Source organism: Erythranthe guttata, chromosome 8 (assembly GCF_056151865.1).
Source record: "Erythranthe guttata isolate IM_541 chromosome 8, IM_541, whole genome shotgun sequence".
NCBI classification, from domain to species: domain Eukaryota; kingdom Viridiplantae; phylum Streptophyta; class Magnoliopsida; order Lamiales; family Phrymaceae; genus Erythranthe; species Erythranthe guttata.
In genome coordinates this window covers 21,611,882-21,627,747 of record NC_142540.1, presented here as the reverse complement: position 1 = coordinate 21,627,747, position 15,866 = coordinate 21,611,882, and the positions used below count along the sequence as shown (strand labels likewise).

The 15,866-nt window shown below is 32.8% G+C and overlaps 1 protein-coding gene and 2 long non-coding RNA genes across 3 annotated transcripts; 1 reads left to right on the top strand and 2 right to left on the bottom strand.

Annotated features, from left to right (window-relative positions):
* Positions 1-5,454: 5,454 nt before the first annotated feature.
* On the bottom strand, positions 5,455-6,769 carry LOC105964461 (uncharacterized). Its single transcript, XR_001173378.2, has 2 exons — positions 6,469-6,769; positions 5,455-5,618 (listed from the first exon to the last, which is right to left on the bottom strand). It is a non-coding gene; the product is annotated as an uncharacterized LOC105964461 (long non-coding RNA).
* Positions 6,770-8,233: 1,464 nt separating this feature from the next.
* On the top strand, positions 8,234-8,965 carry LOC148768809 (uncharacterized). Its single transcript, XR_016032915.1, has 2 exons — positions 8,234-8,656; positions 8,775-8,965. It is a non-coding gene; the product is annotated as an uncharacterized LOC148768809 (long non-coding RNA).
* Positions 8,966-10,347: 1,382 nt separating this feature from the next.
* Positions 10,348-11,749, bottom strand: LOC105964449 (xyloglucan endotransglucosylase/hydrolase protein 22). The gene is made up of 3 exons (XM_012988955.2): positions 11,305-11,749; positions 11,006-11,199; positions 10,348-10,914 (listed from the first exon to the last, which is right to left on the bottom strand). The coding sequence occupies exons 1-3, from the start codon at positions 11,557-11,559 to the stop codon at positions 10,500-10,502; spliced, it is 864 nt and encodes a 287-aa protein (XP_012844409.2). The 5' UTR covers positions 11,560-11,749; the 3' UTR covers positions 10,348-10,499.
* Positions 11,750-15,866: the final 4,117 nt, after the last annotated feature.

Sequence of the window (15,866 nt, the reverse complement as noted above, 5' to 3'; positions counted from 1 at the left end):
AATCAGCATTTGATAATAAATATGAAAAAGCATGTAAGTTAGAAAAATATCGGACATGTCGATTTTGCCAATTAAAATACTTCAAAAATCAAGATTTGTTTTTTTTTTTTTTTAAATATATTTGTTGGCACGAGATTTCTATTTGTGAAGATTGAAGAAATCCGCCATACGTGGAAATTAAAGATTGGCAAAGATTTGTTTTCCATGTTTATTTTGGAATTAATTAGAGTCCTATTTTTGTAATATTGTTATTAGGACTTAGATTTATTTCCATGTATTGTATTCTAGTTAGGTATCTTTTGTATTTATCTAGAATAGAAGTAGAAATCGACTAGGATTCTATTACCTAGTTAAATCGATTTCTTAGGGCCCAAGTTAGGTTTAGGGTGGAGATTTCGTGCCTATATAAGGCCCTCAACCTCATATGAGTCCGATGGAGCTTTAATCGAGAATATCCCAGCATAAAGGCTTTGAAGGGTGCAGCCCGTGCTGCAGCCCTGTCTGCACGACAGGTGTGGCAACAGAACAGGTTTCTTCTACCAGGCCATAAAGAAGATCGGCGTTTCGGGAGAAGTGCTTAAAAGATCTCGGGAGAGGTCGATCCGCCGTTTGAAGGAAGTTCAACATTGGAGGAAGTCCAAGAGTGCGGATGGAGGAATTGCTTTGATTATCAACAAGTTCGAGTCGTGTGCAAGAACGGCGTATCACATAAAGAGGGAGTCTTTAGTGTTTTATTAAGTCCTATTAATGTACACATAAATCTGAACTAGTTTTGCAAGTCCTCGTGGATGTAGGGTACGTTTGTATCCGAACCACATTAAATTGTTGTGTTCTTTATTCTGCTTTTCGTAGATTTATTACTGTGACAACACAACAATTATGTTACGTCACCTAATGTCGTAACTAGTAGTCTGTCTCAACAGATGAGTGGACTTTGATAGGCATTCAAATTCAACAATTGGTATCAGAGCGGGTCACTAGATATACTTAGTGTCTGATTTTGGGTTTTGATTTGTTTGCTTTGCTTATTGGATGACGTGTGTTCACAAGGAAGGTTGAGACGGAAGTCCGTCACGGCATTCACTCAATTCCGCTGCGTTGTAACGTGCCCTGTGATGGGACACTCTGATAGAAGACCAAGACGGGTGAAGAAAAGTGGCATCTCTGTTGCAGGGGGAGTAAATCTCATCTGCAGGGGGAATTCTTGTTAAACATGGATTCTAACCAATCTATGCCAAAGGGGGAGATTGTTGGCACGAGATTTCTATTTGTGAAGATTGAAGAAATCCGCCATACGTGGAAATTAAAGATTGGCAAAGATTTGTTTTCCATGTTTATTTTGGAATTAATTAGAGTCCTATTTTTGTAATATTGTTATTAGGACTTAGATTTATTTCCATGTATTGTATTCTAGTTAGGTATCTTTTGTATTTATCTAGAATAGAAGTAGAAATCGACTAGGATTCTATTACCTAGTTAAATCGATTTCTTAGGGCCCAAGTTAGGTTTAGGGTGGAGATTTCGTGCCTATATAAGGCCCTCAACCTCATATGAGTCCGATGGAGCTTTAATCGAGAATATCCCAGCATAAAGGCTTTGAAGGGTGCAGCCCGTGCTGCAGCCCTGTCTGCACGACAGGTGTGGCAACAGAACAGGTTTCTTCTACCAGGCCATAAAGAAGATCGGCGTTTCGGGAGAAGTGCTTAAAAGATCTCGGGAGAGGTCGATCCGCCGTTTGAAGGAAGTTCAACATTGGAGGAAGTCCAAGAGTGCGGATGGAGGAATTGCTTTGATTATCAACAAGTTCGAGTCGTGTGCAAGAACGGCGTATCACATAAAGAGGGAGTCTTTAGTGTTTTATTAAGTCCTATTAATGTACACATAAATCTGAACTAGTTTTGCAAGTCCTCGTGGATGTAGGGTACGTTTGTATCCGAACCACATTAAATTGTTGTGTTCTTTATTCTGCTTTTCGTAGATTTATTACTGTGACAACACAACAATTATGTTACGTCACCTAATGTCGTAACTAGTAGTCTGTCTCAACAGATGAGTGGACTTTGATAGGCATTCAAATTCAACAATTGGTATCAGAGCGGGTCACTAGATATACTTAGTGTCTGATTTTGGGTTTTGATTTGTTTGCTTTGCTTATTGGATGACGTGTGTTCACAAGGAAGGTTGAGACGGAAGTCCGTCACGGCATTCACTCAATTCCGCTGCGTTGTAACGTGCCCCGTGATGGGACACTCTGATAGAAGACCAAGACGGGTGAAGAAAAGTGGCATCTCTGTTGCAGGGGGAGTAAATCTCATCTGCAGGGGGAATTCTTGTTAAACATGGATTCTAACCAATCTATGCCAAAGGGGGAGATTGTTGGCACGAGATTTCTATTTGTGAAGATTGAAGAAATCCGCCATACGTGGAAATTAAAGATTGGCAAAGATTTGTTTTCCATGTTTATTTTGGAATTAATTAGAGTCCTATTTTTGTAATATTGTTATTAGGACTTAGATTTATTTCCATGTATTGTATTCTAGTTAGGTATCTTTTGTATTTATCTAGAATAGAAGTAGAAATCGACTAGGATTCTATTACCTAGTTAAATCGATTTCTTAGGGCCCAAGTTAGGTTTAGGGTGGAGATTTCGTGCCTATATAAGGCCCTCAACCTCATATGAGTCCGATGGAGCTTTAATCGAGAATATCCCAGCATAAAGGCTTTGAAGGGTGCAGCCCGTGCTGCAGCCCTGTCTGCACGACAGGTGTGGCAACAGAACAGGTTTCTTCTACCAGGCCATAAAGAAGATCGGCGTTTCGGGAGAAGTGCTTAAAAGATCTCGGGAGAGGTCGATCCGCCGTTTGAAGGAAGTTCAACATTGGAGGAAGTCCAAGAGTGCGGATGGAGGAATTGCTTTGATTATCAACAAGTTCGAGTCGTGTGCAAGAACGGCGTATCACATAAAGAGGGAGTCTTTAGTGTTTTATTAAGTCCTATTAATGTACACATAAATCTGAACTAGTTTTGCAAGTCCTCGTGGATGTAGGGTACGTTTGTATCCGAACCACATTAAATTGTTGTGTTCTTTATTCTGCTTTTCGTAGATTTATTACTGTGACAACACAACAATTATGTTACGTCACCTAATGTCGTAACTAGTAGTCTGTCTCAACAGATGAGTGGACTTTGATAGGCATTCAAATTCAACAATTGGTATCAGAGCGGGTCACTAGATATACTTAGTGTCTGATTTTGGGTTTTGATTTGTTTGCTTTGCTTATTGGATGACGTGTGTTCACAAGGAAGGTTGAGACGGAAGTCCGTCACGGCATTCACTCAATTCCGCTGCGTTGTAACGTGCCCCGTGATGGGACACTCTGATAGAAGACCAAGACGGGTGAAGAAAAGTGGCATCTCTGTTGCAGGGGGAGTAAATCTCATCTGCAGGGGGAATTCTTGTTAAACATGGATTCTAACCAATCTATGCCAAAGGGGGAGATTGTTGGCACGAGATTTCTATTTGTGAAGATTGAAGAAATCCGCCATACGTGGAAATTAAAGATTGGCAAAGATTTGTTTTCCATGTTTATTTTGGAATTAATTAGAGTCCTATTTTTGTAATATTGTTATTAGGACTTAGATTTATTTCCATGTATTGTATTCTAGTTAGGTATCTTTTGTATTTATCTAGAATAGAAGTAGAAATCGACTAGGATTCTATTACCTAGTTAAATCGATTTCTTAGGGCCCAAGTTAGGTTTAGGGTGGAGATTTCGTGCCTATATAAGGCCCTCAACCTCATATGAGTCCGATGGAGCTTTAATCGAGAATATCCCAGCATAAAGGCTTTGAAGGGTGCAGCCCGTGCTGCAGCCCTGTCTGCACGACAGGTGTGGCAACAGAACAGGTTTCTTCTACCAGGCCATAAAGAAGATCGGCGTTTCGGGAGAAGTGCTTAAAAGATCTCGGGAGAGGTCGATCCGCCGTTTGAAGGAAGTTCAACATTGGAGGAAGTCCAAGAGTGCGGATGGAGGAATTGCTTTGATTATCAACAAGTTCGAGTCGTGTGCAAGAACGGCGTATCACATAAAGAGGGAGTCTTTAGTGTTTTATTAAGTCCTATTAATGTACACATAAATCTGAACTAGTTTTGCAAGTCCTCGTGGATGTAGGGTACGTTTGTATCCGAACCACATTAAATTGTTGTGTTCTTTATTCTGCTTTTCGTAGATTTATTACTGTGACAACACAACAATTATGTTACGTCACCTAATGTCGTAACTAGTAGTCTGTCTCAACAGATGAGTGGACTTTGATAGGCATTCAAATTCAACAATTGGTATCAGAGCGGGTCACTAGATATACTTAGTGTCTGATTTTGGGTTTTGATTTGTTTGCTTTGCTTATTGGATGACGTGTGTTCACAAGGAAGGTTGAGACGGAAGTCCGTCACGGCATTCACTCAATTCCGCTGCGTTGTAACGTGCCCCGTGATGGGACACTCTGATAGAAGACCAAGACGGGTGAAGAAAAGTGGCATCTCTGTTGCAGGGGGAGTAAATCTCATCTGCAGGGGGAATTCTTGTTAAACATGGATTCTAACCAATCTATGCCAAAGGGGGAGATTGTTGGCACGAGATTTCTATTTGTGAAGATTGAAGAAATCCGCCATACGTGGAAATTAAAGATTGGCAAAGATTTGTTTTCCATGTTTATTTTGGAATTAATTAGAGTCCTATTTTTGTAATATTGTTATTAGGACTTAGATTTATTTCCATGTATTGTATTCTAGTTAGGTATCTTTTGTATTTATCTAGAATAGAAGTAGAAATCGACTAGGATTCTATTACCTAGTTAAATCGATTTCTTAGGGCCCAAGTTAGGTTTAGGGTGGAGATTTCGTGCCTATATAAGGCCCTCAACCTCATATGAGTCCGATGGAGCTTTAATCGAGAATATCCCAGCATAAAGGCTTTGAAGGGTGCAGCCCGTGCTGCAGCCCTGTCTGCACGACAGGTGTGGCAACAGAACAGGTTTCTTCTACCAGGCCATAAAGAAGATCGGCGTTTCGGGAGAAGTGCTTAAAAGATCTCGGGAGAGGTCGATCCGCCGTTTGAAGGAAGTTCAACATTGGAGGAAGTCCAAGAGTGCGGATGGAGGAATTGCTTTGATTATCAACAAGTTCGAGTCGTGTGCAAGAACGGCGTATCACATAAAGAGGGAGTCTTTAGTGTTTTATTAAGTCCTATTAATGTACACATAAATCTGAACTAGTTTTGCAAGTCCTCGTGGATGTAGGGTACGTTTGTATCCGAACCACATTAAATTGTTGTGTTCTTTATTCTGCTTTTCGTAGATTTATTACTGTGACAACACAACAATTATGTTACGTCACCTAATGTCGTAACTAGTAGTCTGTCTCAACAGATGAGTGGACTTTGATAGGCATTCAAATTCAACAATATGCATTTCCCATAATAGGAAGTGTCGATATATTACAATAGTTCATCTGCTTCGCGGACCAATGGCTTCATTCCCCTACGTCAATTTTGTCGATTCTACATCTTTTGCTAAAGAGCCAAATTACTCATGTGTAGTTGCTGAATGCCTCCAAATCCCTGATATACGCAGTGGAAGCGTTACAATTTTTTTTAATAATTAATTTAAAAAAAAAATGGAGCTGTAATTGCATTAATAATCAATATTCATACAAACAAAACCAAACTAATACGAGAATGAAACCACCGAGGATAAATTTATGCAGAAGTTACTATTTTGTGGCGAGCGCAAGTAAGCAACATAACCATCGAGAATAAATTCCAACATTTTATATTAAGTTGTTAGTTGTCCGCACATATTAAGCCGACATTCCTAACTTGGTTATACGACAAAGTTTCGCGCAACAAGTACACGAAAAAGGTAAGAAAACCATCCGATACGCAAAAGTGCGGAAACCTAATCTTGAACTACATTCATATTATGGTGATACGCAATATCACATTGTTTTCAACACATGTCGTACTCGATACATCTTGGTTGTATTCAATTTAGGTGTACATAGCCTAGTATTTCTACACATTGTAATTATGCCAAAATTAAAATTTATCGAGTGTTTCCACTCGAACGTTGATTCGATCCCGTAAAGAATCCTATCCATTCCGAAGACAAAAAATTAATATAATTTGCAATAAAAATTCCCAAGTTCGGATTTTACTACATTGCCATCCCCAAATTATTCACATACACATGCAAAACCACTTCTCTTCAAAATCAATAAATCATGAATTTCAAAATAAAGAAATGGGATCTTAACTAATCTAAAAAATAAAATCCCCAAAATACCCTTTTCCATTACAAAAAACACAGATTAATTATCAAGAACCCACTGAAGAGCAAAATTTAATAAATAAAAATAAAATAAAATTGAACAAATAAAATATTAAATTAGGGATTTTGCAAAAAGCTCACCTGTTGGGAGGAAATCCAATGCTGCCGTAACATGTAAACGCCATAGCCATGAGTTGAGCTAAAACCTGTTTGCGGAAAACCCAAATAAGACAAAGGGCGTGTTTGGCTCGTACAGAGTAGAAAAAGGGAAGAAGCAGTGTGTTTTTATTTTTATTTATATATTTAAAGTGTATATAAGCAGCAACAGTGTTTTGTTCAAAGGGATTTTGCCGAGTGAGACAGACTCTCTATATTCGCTTTCTTTCTGTTTTTTTTTAATTTTCAATTTAATTTTCAAGAGCGTGCCAGCCAAACAGTACTTAGGAAGTCATTGATACTCGCGTGTTGGTTTTGTTTGAGTTTACACGCATCTCGAGGTAGAGGGAGGGGTAAGAAAATGTGAACCTATAACAAAAGGTTAAAATTATTTATTTATTTCTAGAGTAAATTACCGGCTACCCACGAGATAATGTCAAATTACGAAAAAATTTCACATATTTATGTAACTACAACCACCCTCTTTTATAAATCGTGTAACATTTGGTGGAATATTCTCCTATTTGTACCCGTTTTACCCCATTTGAGCTCCACATTTCAAAATAAGATGATCATAAATTGTATCTCTTGACTTATAAATATCAAATTTTGGTGTATCAGAATCTGCATTTTGCACAAAACGAGTACAAACTAGAGAACATTCCACGTAATTTAGAAAATTATGTTGAATTTGACACTAAAAGGATGGACGTGTAAGAAAAATCATGTTCGATGGGTGATTGTATTTATCCAAATAAGGGTGTTTTTGGTAATTTCAATTTACCTCGAGATGACCATAAATTACCCTTTAGTTTTATTTTTTATTTTTGAAAATAAGAAAAGGTTAAAAGTGCGGTGATAAATTTCTCGGTGTTCAAAAGTAGGGAAGCATGAAGCACCCCACCCCAACTTGTTTTTACCACTGTCTTTTTCGTTGCACTTTTTAACTCTCAAGTGTCGCTATAAATTTAGTTTTCCTTCTATTTTTTTGTTTTTTTGCAGTTCTTTTCCCTTTGTTATATCCGATAAAAGTAATTCAAATAATTTTCGATTATAAAAAAAAAAAAAAAAAATTGGCCGTTATTGTTGCTCGTTTTATTTTATTACATCCATGGTTGTTAAATTGCAAACCGAATATAAATTATTTTGCAAAAATATATAAATTGTTTCGAATAGAGTATTATTTATTTTTATTGGAAATAACTAGAAATTATATATATATACATATATATATATATATATATATATATATATATATATATATATATATATATATATATATATATATATATATATATATATATATCTTAGTACATGCATATTCAATGATATAATAAATCATAACACCTAAAATATTATGTAACGATGGCTAGAGGGTGAAATTTTTTGAGGTATGGTAAAAAAAAATTATATCCGTGGCTAGAAGAAACATTTAATATTGAGCCTACTATATTTGTAACTTATTTTTTTACTAAGATTGGAAGGATCAAAGTAATAAAATCTTACAACATATTTTAGGGGGTCAATCCTAACCCCACCCTCATCGGGTGACGTTCTTTTAAAAAAAATAATAATAATAATAAAATCTTACATAAGCCCTTATATATATATATATATATATATATATATATATATATATATATATATATATATATATATATATATATATATATATATATATATATGGAGTCAATTGCATATAAACCCCCGTGTAATTTTGAATAGCCAAAAAGACCCGTGTGTTAAAAAAATTAGCAAAGACCTCCCTGTATTTTGTTTTGCAAAGTACACTGCCCCTTACACTTAAATTGGGTGTTGACTTACATGAAATGACGAAACCACCCCTAGTTAGAACAAACCTAATATCCAACACTAGAACACAAAAAATCGGGAAAAAAAAGGAAAGTTTGAAAAAATTTCACTTTGGGGGCGGCAATGGAGTTGAAGATAACCCTTGTTAGTTTTGACACAAATTTTCTAGTTGTTAAATTTCATTTGGTCTCTTTGTATTGTGGGAAAAATAGGAAAAGAGAAAAAAAAACTGGTGGATCTGACGGAGGGAAGAGCACGAGGGAAGGGGCCATTGTTTAGAGTTAGGAGGCTGAAGAAGTTTATTGTGTCTGTTCAAGCTCCCCTCCACGTGCTCTAATGGTGGGTCTTACACAAATATACGGTATGTAATGGAATTGCAAATGCATTTCATTTTTTGCTTGAATTGATTTCAGCTTCCCTTTTGTTTGTTGATTCATAATGGATTATTTGATGGTGGGGGAATCTATTGATGGTTGTAGGTGTGTGGTGGAGAAGAAAATTCTGGCTTTGGGGTGTGATTTTGGGGGAATCTATTGATGTTAGGTATTTTTACAGCAAATAGTTGTTTTGTTATTCGGCTATTTTTTATAACTGTTTTCGTTATCCTGCTATTTCTTTTAGTTGTTTTTGATAGTTTTAGTTGTTTTCGGCTATTTTGGTTGATTTTCAAGTTTTTGGTAGTTGATTTTGATTTTTTATTTTTATATCCAATTATATGACCTGCTGGAAAAATATAAATCAAAAAATATAAATTAAAAAAATTAGTTGATGTATTTTTAGTTGTTTTCGACATTTTTAGTTAATTTTATTTTTTTATAGTTATTTCAATAATATGTAGTAATTTGTCAATTTGGTAAATTAGTTGAGAAAAAATTTGTTTTGGATTCAAAATAAATGATATGAAAAAAAAAATTCTTTTGGTTGATTTTCAGAAAAAATTTAGTCGATTTCGAAAATATTATAGTTGATTTTGGAGAAACGAAACTAAAAAAATGTTGAAAATAATATTATTTTTAGTTATTAAAAAATATTTATAAAAATTATTTTAAAAACTATTTTTTTAAATAAACAAAACGAAAATTAAAATGGAAAATAGAAAAGAAATAAAAAAGGTATGTGCAACCAATAGTAGGGAAGGGTAAATTTGATAATAAATAAAAGTTGGGTTTATCACTAATAAAGAAAAAGTGACTAGATCCATCATTATTAAAAAAATGCTTGAGGGAATTTTCACTAATAGTCCCATAAAAAAAACACCCATAGAATTGTTTTTTTTTTATTTAAGTTTATTTTCCTGGATATTTGCAAATACTTAACTTTTAAAATACACATAATACTCACAATCACTACCACTTTTGATTAAGCTTTTACAAACACCACCTATTTTTCGAAAATAAAAATTATAGAAAAGTAAAATATGTTAATACAGCTTTATAGTTCGATTCACTTTTTTCTTATTTACTTTACTTTTTAGTTTTTCATTTGATTTCATTTTCAATAAGATGCCAATTGATTTTATTTTTAACACAAGAAATAAGATAAAGATTGAATCGTAAAAAAAACAACCGAATCGTTAAAAAACGTAAATAATTGCAATACACCATAAACAAACTCTACAGAGTCATATCAAATTAGAATTCATTTAAGATTCAAGTAGAAAAGCTGAAAAATCAAATCGAAACGATGAATCAAATCATAACTCGGTAAGAGTTTGATATCTATTACATCATTCTATCTTCTTTCTTGTTGTCGTAAAGCTGAAAATTAAATCAAATTACTCAATACTCGATTCCAGATTGTTTGTTAAAATTTCATTTTACGCTGGATTTGATAACGTTAAAAAAACCAATTTGGACATATATTTTCGCTCGATAGGCTATGAAGCTCTCTTGAATTCGAACTCGATTAGAAAAAGAAAATAACAAAAAATATGTAAACAAATAAAAAAGTAAATAAATAAATACAGTTACGTGACTCGATTCATGTCTGACTCGATTAATTTTTTTTTTTAATTTGACTTGATTGCTTATAAATACTAGATGTAAAATCTCATTTCTAACAAATGTTTTGCAAATGAATAGGCAGATAAATAATCACTAGTTCTTCAGATTGCTATTACAATTTGTATTAAAGAATTAAAGAATAAAGAATTCCTACATAATTATAAATAAGTAAATAAATAATCGATAATGTGGTAAAGCTCTTCAGAATCTGGAGCGCTTGCATTCGGCAGGAATCCCTTGAGGGAACCTTTTAGAATCAGAGCAGTAATTGTAGATTATATATTTCTGTTGAACCCATCTCAGTCTATTTCTTCCATTTGCATCTAGTCCCTGTGTTCTCCAATTATTATTATTAGCCCCCTCCGCCTTCATATTAGAATCCGACCCTGACCCGCATTGCGACCCGGCAACGCATCCGTTAATGTTGAAATTCCTGTAAGTCGCCACAAACGGAGCCTTAGTCCAATCGGTTTTGACACGACCGCCTTGTGTTGCCCAATCATCTGCATTCCACAAGCTGCAGTACACTCTCATTGGTTGACTCGTCGGAAACGGAGTTCCGGTTATCCCTTCTTCATTGTTGAACACTCTTATCGGAATATTGTCCACCAAGAATCTGTTCATTAAATCAAGAAAAAAGCTTAATTAATTAATCATAATTTGAAATCCAAAATTTAGAATTAGTAGAGTAATAATAAAGTACATACATGATGCGTTGAGGATTCCAGAGGATGGAGTAAGTGTGGTATGCCGAAGAAGGATCGAACCAAAGACGAAACTGTTGTTCTTTATCACCTTTGCCTTTAGCATATACATTTGTATGTACTGTGTACGGCTCTCCTGTTGCATTTCCTAGAAATTCGAAGTCGATTTCGTCGTGCCCTGCTCCTTGCGACGACAACTGCATGTTAATTCAACAACAACTTCATTAATTACCAAATATTTTGAAATATTAATTATTGATGAAGATTAATTATGAGAGAATTGGAAAAAAAATGGAACGTACGAAGAATGTGGTGACGGTGCCAGCAGAATTTCCAGGGACAAGCTTGAGCTGAATATCGAATCTACCGAATAAATATTCGTTCTTGGATTGAAAACCGGAGCCAGAGTAATTGTCGAGGGACAAAGACAATGCTCGGCCACCTTCTAGAATCTTGGCGCGACCATCGCCCCATGTGATCTCCGCATCGCGGTAGAAATCGGCCGAAGCCGAGTAGGAAATGCAGAGTAAAATCAGCACTAGTGTTAATTTTGCCATATTTAATCTTCTCCGATATAATCTTTTTTATTGCTTAGAGAAACAGAGAAAAAAATGCAGATTGTTGTAGTTTGGTGAATGAAAATGGAAGTGAGAATCCCACTATATATATAAATATATCGAAATGGAGAATGAATTGGCATAGCCAGCTGTATGGTGAGCTTTGGTGGTAAGGAAGCATCCGATCTATGTGAAAAGTCCAGTGACAAATGAGCTGGATTGACAAAAAAGGTATTTTTTCTGGAAACTTCCATGGTTAAGCCTATTGAATAGCTGTAGTAGTTAGCCCCAAAGAAGAGCAACTTTCCACAAGTTGTTAGGAATTAGAAACATTCCGACGGTGGATTTAATTTGAGTTGCCAATTTGACAAAAACACCCTCATATGGGATTTTTATTAGGGGTTATTTCATATACACGCGTGGGTTTCAAATAAATTTAGGGCTGCGTACGGCTCGGTTCGGGAACCGAATATATCGGTTTTTGTAAAATTAAAAATCGTGTATGTTGATTTTTTATCGGTTCGGTTTCTTTCGGTTTCGGTTTTTTTCGGTTCGGTTTCGATTATTTTTCGGTTCAAGAGTAACTATATATTCAAGTTGTACAAACAAAATAATACAATTACAATTACTTTCACAACTTACTAATGCAATGAAAATATAAAATCTTTAATCCCATAGGACTTAACGTAATTTAGATGATGTATTATGCTTCATTTATTTTTCCTACTTTCATCAACCACATTATTAAAACCATGAACTCAAGTAAATTTTTAATTACTAAATAAATAAAATACAATGTCTCAATTTATGAACAAATGCTTAGAATGAGACAAGTAATTGAAAGATAGAAAATAAAAATTAGGGTAAGATAATACATATATTATATAAAATGAAGTCATTTTATAGTTTCGGTTTTTCGGTTCGGTTATTTACCTTTCCACCATGCCGAACTGAATAATTCGGTATTTCAAGAATAAAATACCGTACATGCGGTTTGCTATTCGGTACGGTTTGAAACGGCTCGGTTTTTTGTTTTTTTGGTTCGATTTCTCGATTTTTCGGTTTTTTTGCTCACCCCTAAATAAATTAGGGATAAATCCAAGCTAAAATCATCATTTGACATACCCTGGAGAGGCGAAAATATTATACTATCCTTATATGCAATTTTCGGCCAAACTATTCAACATTTATGGTCCTCCATTTAGCATTTTCACTGATATATTTATTATTATTATTATTATTATTATTATTATTATTATTATTATTATTATTATTATTATTATTATTATTATTATTATTATTATTATTATTATTATTATTATTATTATTATTATTATTATTATTATTATTATTATTTTTATTATTATTATTATTATTATTATTATTATTATTATTATTATTATTATTATTATTATTATTATTATTATTATTATTATTATTATTATTATTATTATTATTATTATTATTATTATTATTATTATTATTATTATTATTATTATTATTATTATTATTATTATTATTATTATTATTATTATTATTATTATTATTATTATTATTATTATTATTATTATTATTATTATTATTATTATTATTATTATTATTATTATTATTATTATTATTATTATTATTATTATTATTATTATTATTATTATTATTATTATTATTATTATTATTATTATTATTATTATTATTATTATTATTATTATTATTATTATTATTATTATTATTATTATGATTATTATTATTATTATTATTATTATTATTATTATTATTATTATTATTATTATTATTATTATTATTATTATTATTATTATTATTATTATTATTATTATTATTATTATTATTATTATTATTATTATTATTATTATTATTATTATTATTATTATTATTATTATTATTATTATTATTATTATTATTATTATTATTATTATTATTATTATTATTATTAATATTATTATTATTATTTTTATTATTATTATTATTATTATTATTATTATTATTATTATTATTATTATTATTATTATTATTATTATTATTATTATTATTATTATTATTATTATTTTTAATAAACATGTTTGATTGATTTATATATATATTTATTATATTTTTTCTTATTTTTCTTATTTTTTTTTAATTTTTTTTAATTTATTCTTAATAAATAAGTTTACTGTACTGAAAATAACTACATGTAACTGTAGTAAACTATAGTAATTTTTTTAGTTATGCTCTTTTTTTTTTACCCTATATTTTTAGTCGATCAATTATATTAGGGGTGAGAAAAAAAAACCTAGGAACCGAACCGAAAACCGAAAAAACCGAACCGAATTGCACCGAACCGAAGTATACACCGCATACTCGGTTTTCAATTTTTTGTGAACCGAACATTTCGGTTCGTACTCGATTTTCAAGTAGTAAACCGAACCGAGGAACCGAACCGAAATATATATATATATATATATATATATATATATATATATATATATATATATATATATATATTATATATATATATATATATATATATATATATTTACTTGAATAAATTTCAATTGATTTTTGGGCCTACATTTGGGCTGGTTTTTGGGCTGACTTTCGGGCCAAAATGAGCTCAAAACCGAACCGAAAACCGAACCCAAAATTTTATAAACCGAAAAGGAACCGAAACCGAACCGAGACCGAGAAGGAACTGAACCGCAAGAAACCGATCAGTTTGGTTTTTGGTTCCTTAGGAACCGAAGACTTCGGTCCCGGTTCCGGTTTATGGCTAAAACCGAACCGAACCGAACCGTTCTCACCCCTAAATTATATACACACACGAATATTGGGTTATACAAAAGAAATTCATAAACCCCAACAACAAATATTTACAAATTTCAATATCTTTGTTATAAATAAACTCAGAACCAATAAAATACAAATCGAAAATAGACAAATATATGCATATGTAACTACATTTTACTATATGTAACTACTAATGTATTGTAATGTATAGTAATGTAAAGTAACGTATACAGTCTGTTGAACACTGTAACTTGAAGTAGATGTAACTTCAACCAAAAATTTTGACACTTTCAAGGAGAGGATCAATGGTTTTCATTAACCTGCAATTACAAAATCAAAACAACAAAAAATATTTTAGTGCAAATCAACAAAAATTGAAGAAACATAAAAACACTCAAAAATCAACAAACACTACGAGATCGAGAGAAAGGCCATATCTGCGAAATGCTGCGAATTTTAGATTAAACCACCAATGACTTCTCACCTCAAGCACCCGCTACCAAAACCCTAGCCGCCGCTAACCGCACAAGGTTCCGCACTCACAAATGAAAAAAATTATAGAAATAAATATGACAACAATAAAATGAACGAAAATACCATCAAAATATAGATCTCGATGAGAGGAATCCGACGGTGGGTAGCCCGTCAAATTCCAACTGCCGGAACACAAGTTACACCTCCGGCAAGACCTACCGTCGTCGAAATACGCACCATCTGTAAAATGATTGCAGAAATAGATCGAGTGCTCTAAACTGAATGAAATCGCCAAGAAAAACAGCTCGGCGAGAGCAATCCAACGGTAGTTAAACCATCGAATTCTGACCAACGGAGAGAGAGTTACGACTCCGGGAAACAATTTCGCCGGTTGGAGATCTATGGAGGCGGGATTCAGATATGGGAGTTGAGAGAGGAAGATAGAGACCGATATGAGTTTGCAGGGTTAAAACTGATTTAAAAGAGTATTCTGGATACTTCAAATCTGCCGAGGATATATCAAATTATTATCCAAATGGAGGTGACTTGCACTAGGGTGTAAACAACATGGTGGTTAGTTATATATATTTTCAATATGAGAGGGTTCTCCAAAATAATCCCTTTTTATTATTCTGGCCCGCTTATTTTACAGAAGTACTTTCATATTTTTATCGGCTAAAAGTCGATAGAAACAGTTTATTTTAGAGAATTTAAGATAGAGACCCATGTTGACAAAAACTTTATTAAGATTAAATGACAAATTCAACTAAACATTTTTGTTTCGCACCCTTTATAAAATTCTTTCCAGAACTGCCCATCCACACACAAATTCGAAATTTGCCTAAGTAAAATTCAAAATGCATTCATCATTTTTTATTTTGCATTTAACATCTTAATTTTTGCATATGACATTTTAATTTGTTTATTTCTACAGTATCTTTTTTTCTTTCTTATTTTTCGTTTTAGCCTTTTTTACATAATTTTATAAAAGTTTATTTTTTTCTTATGTTCTACATAATACTGCAAATTATGAGAAGAATTTTTTTTTTTAA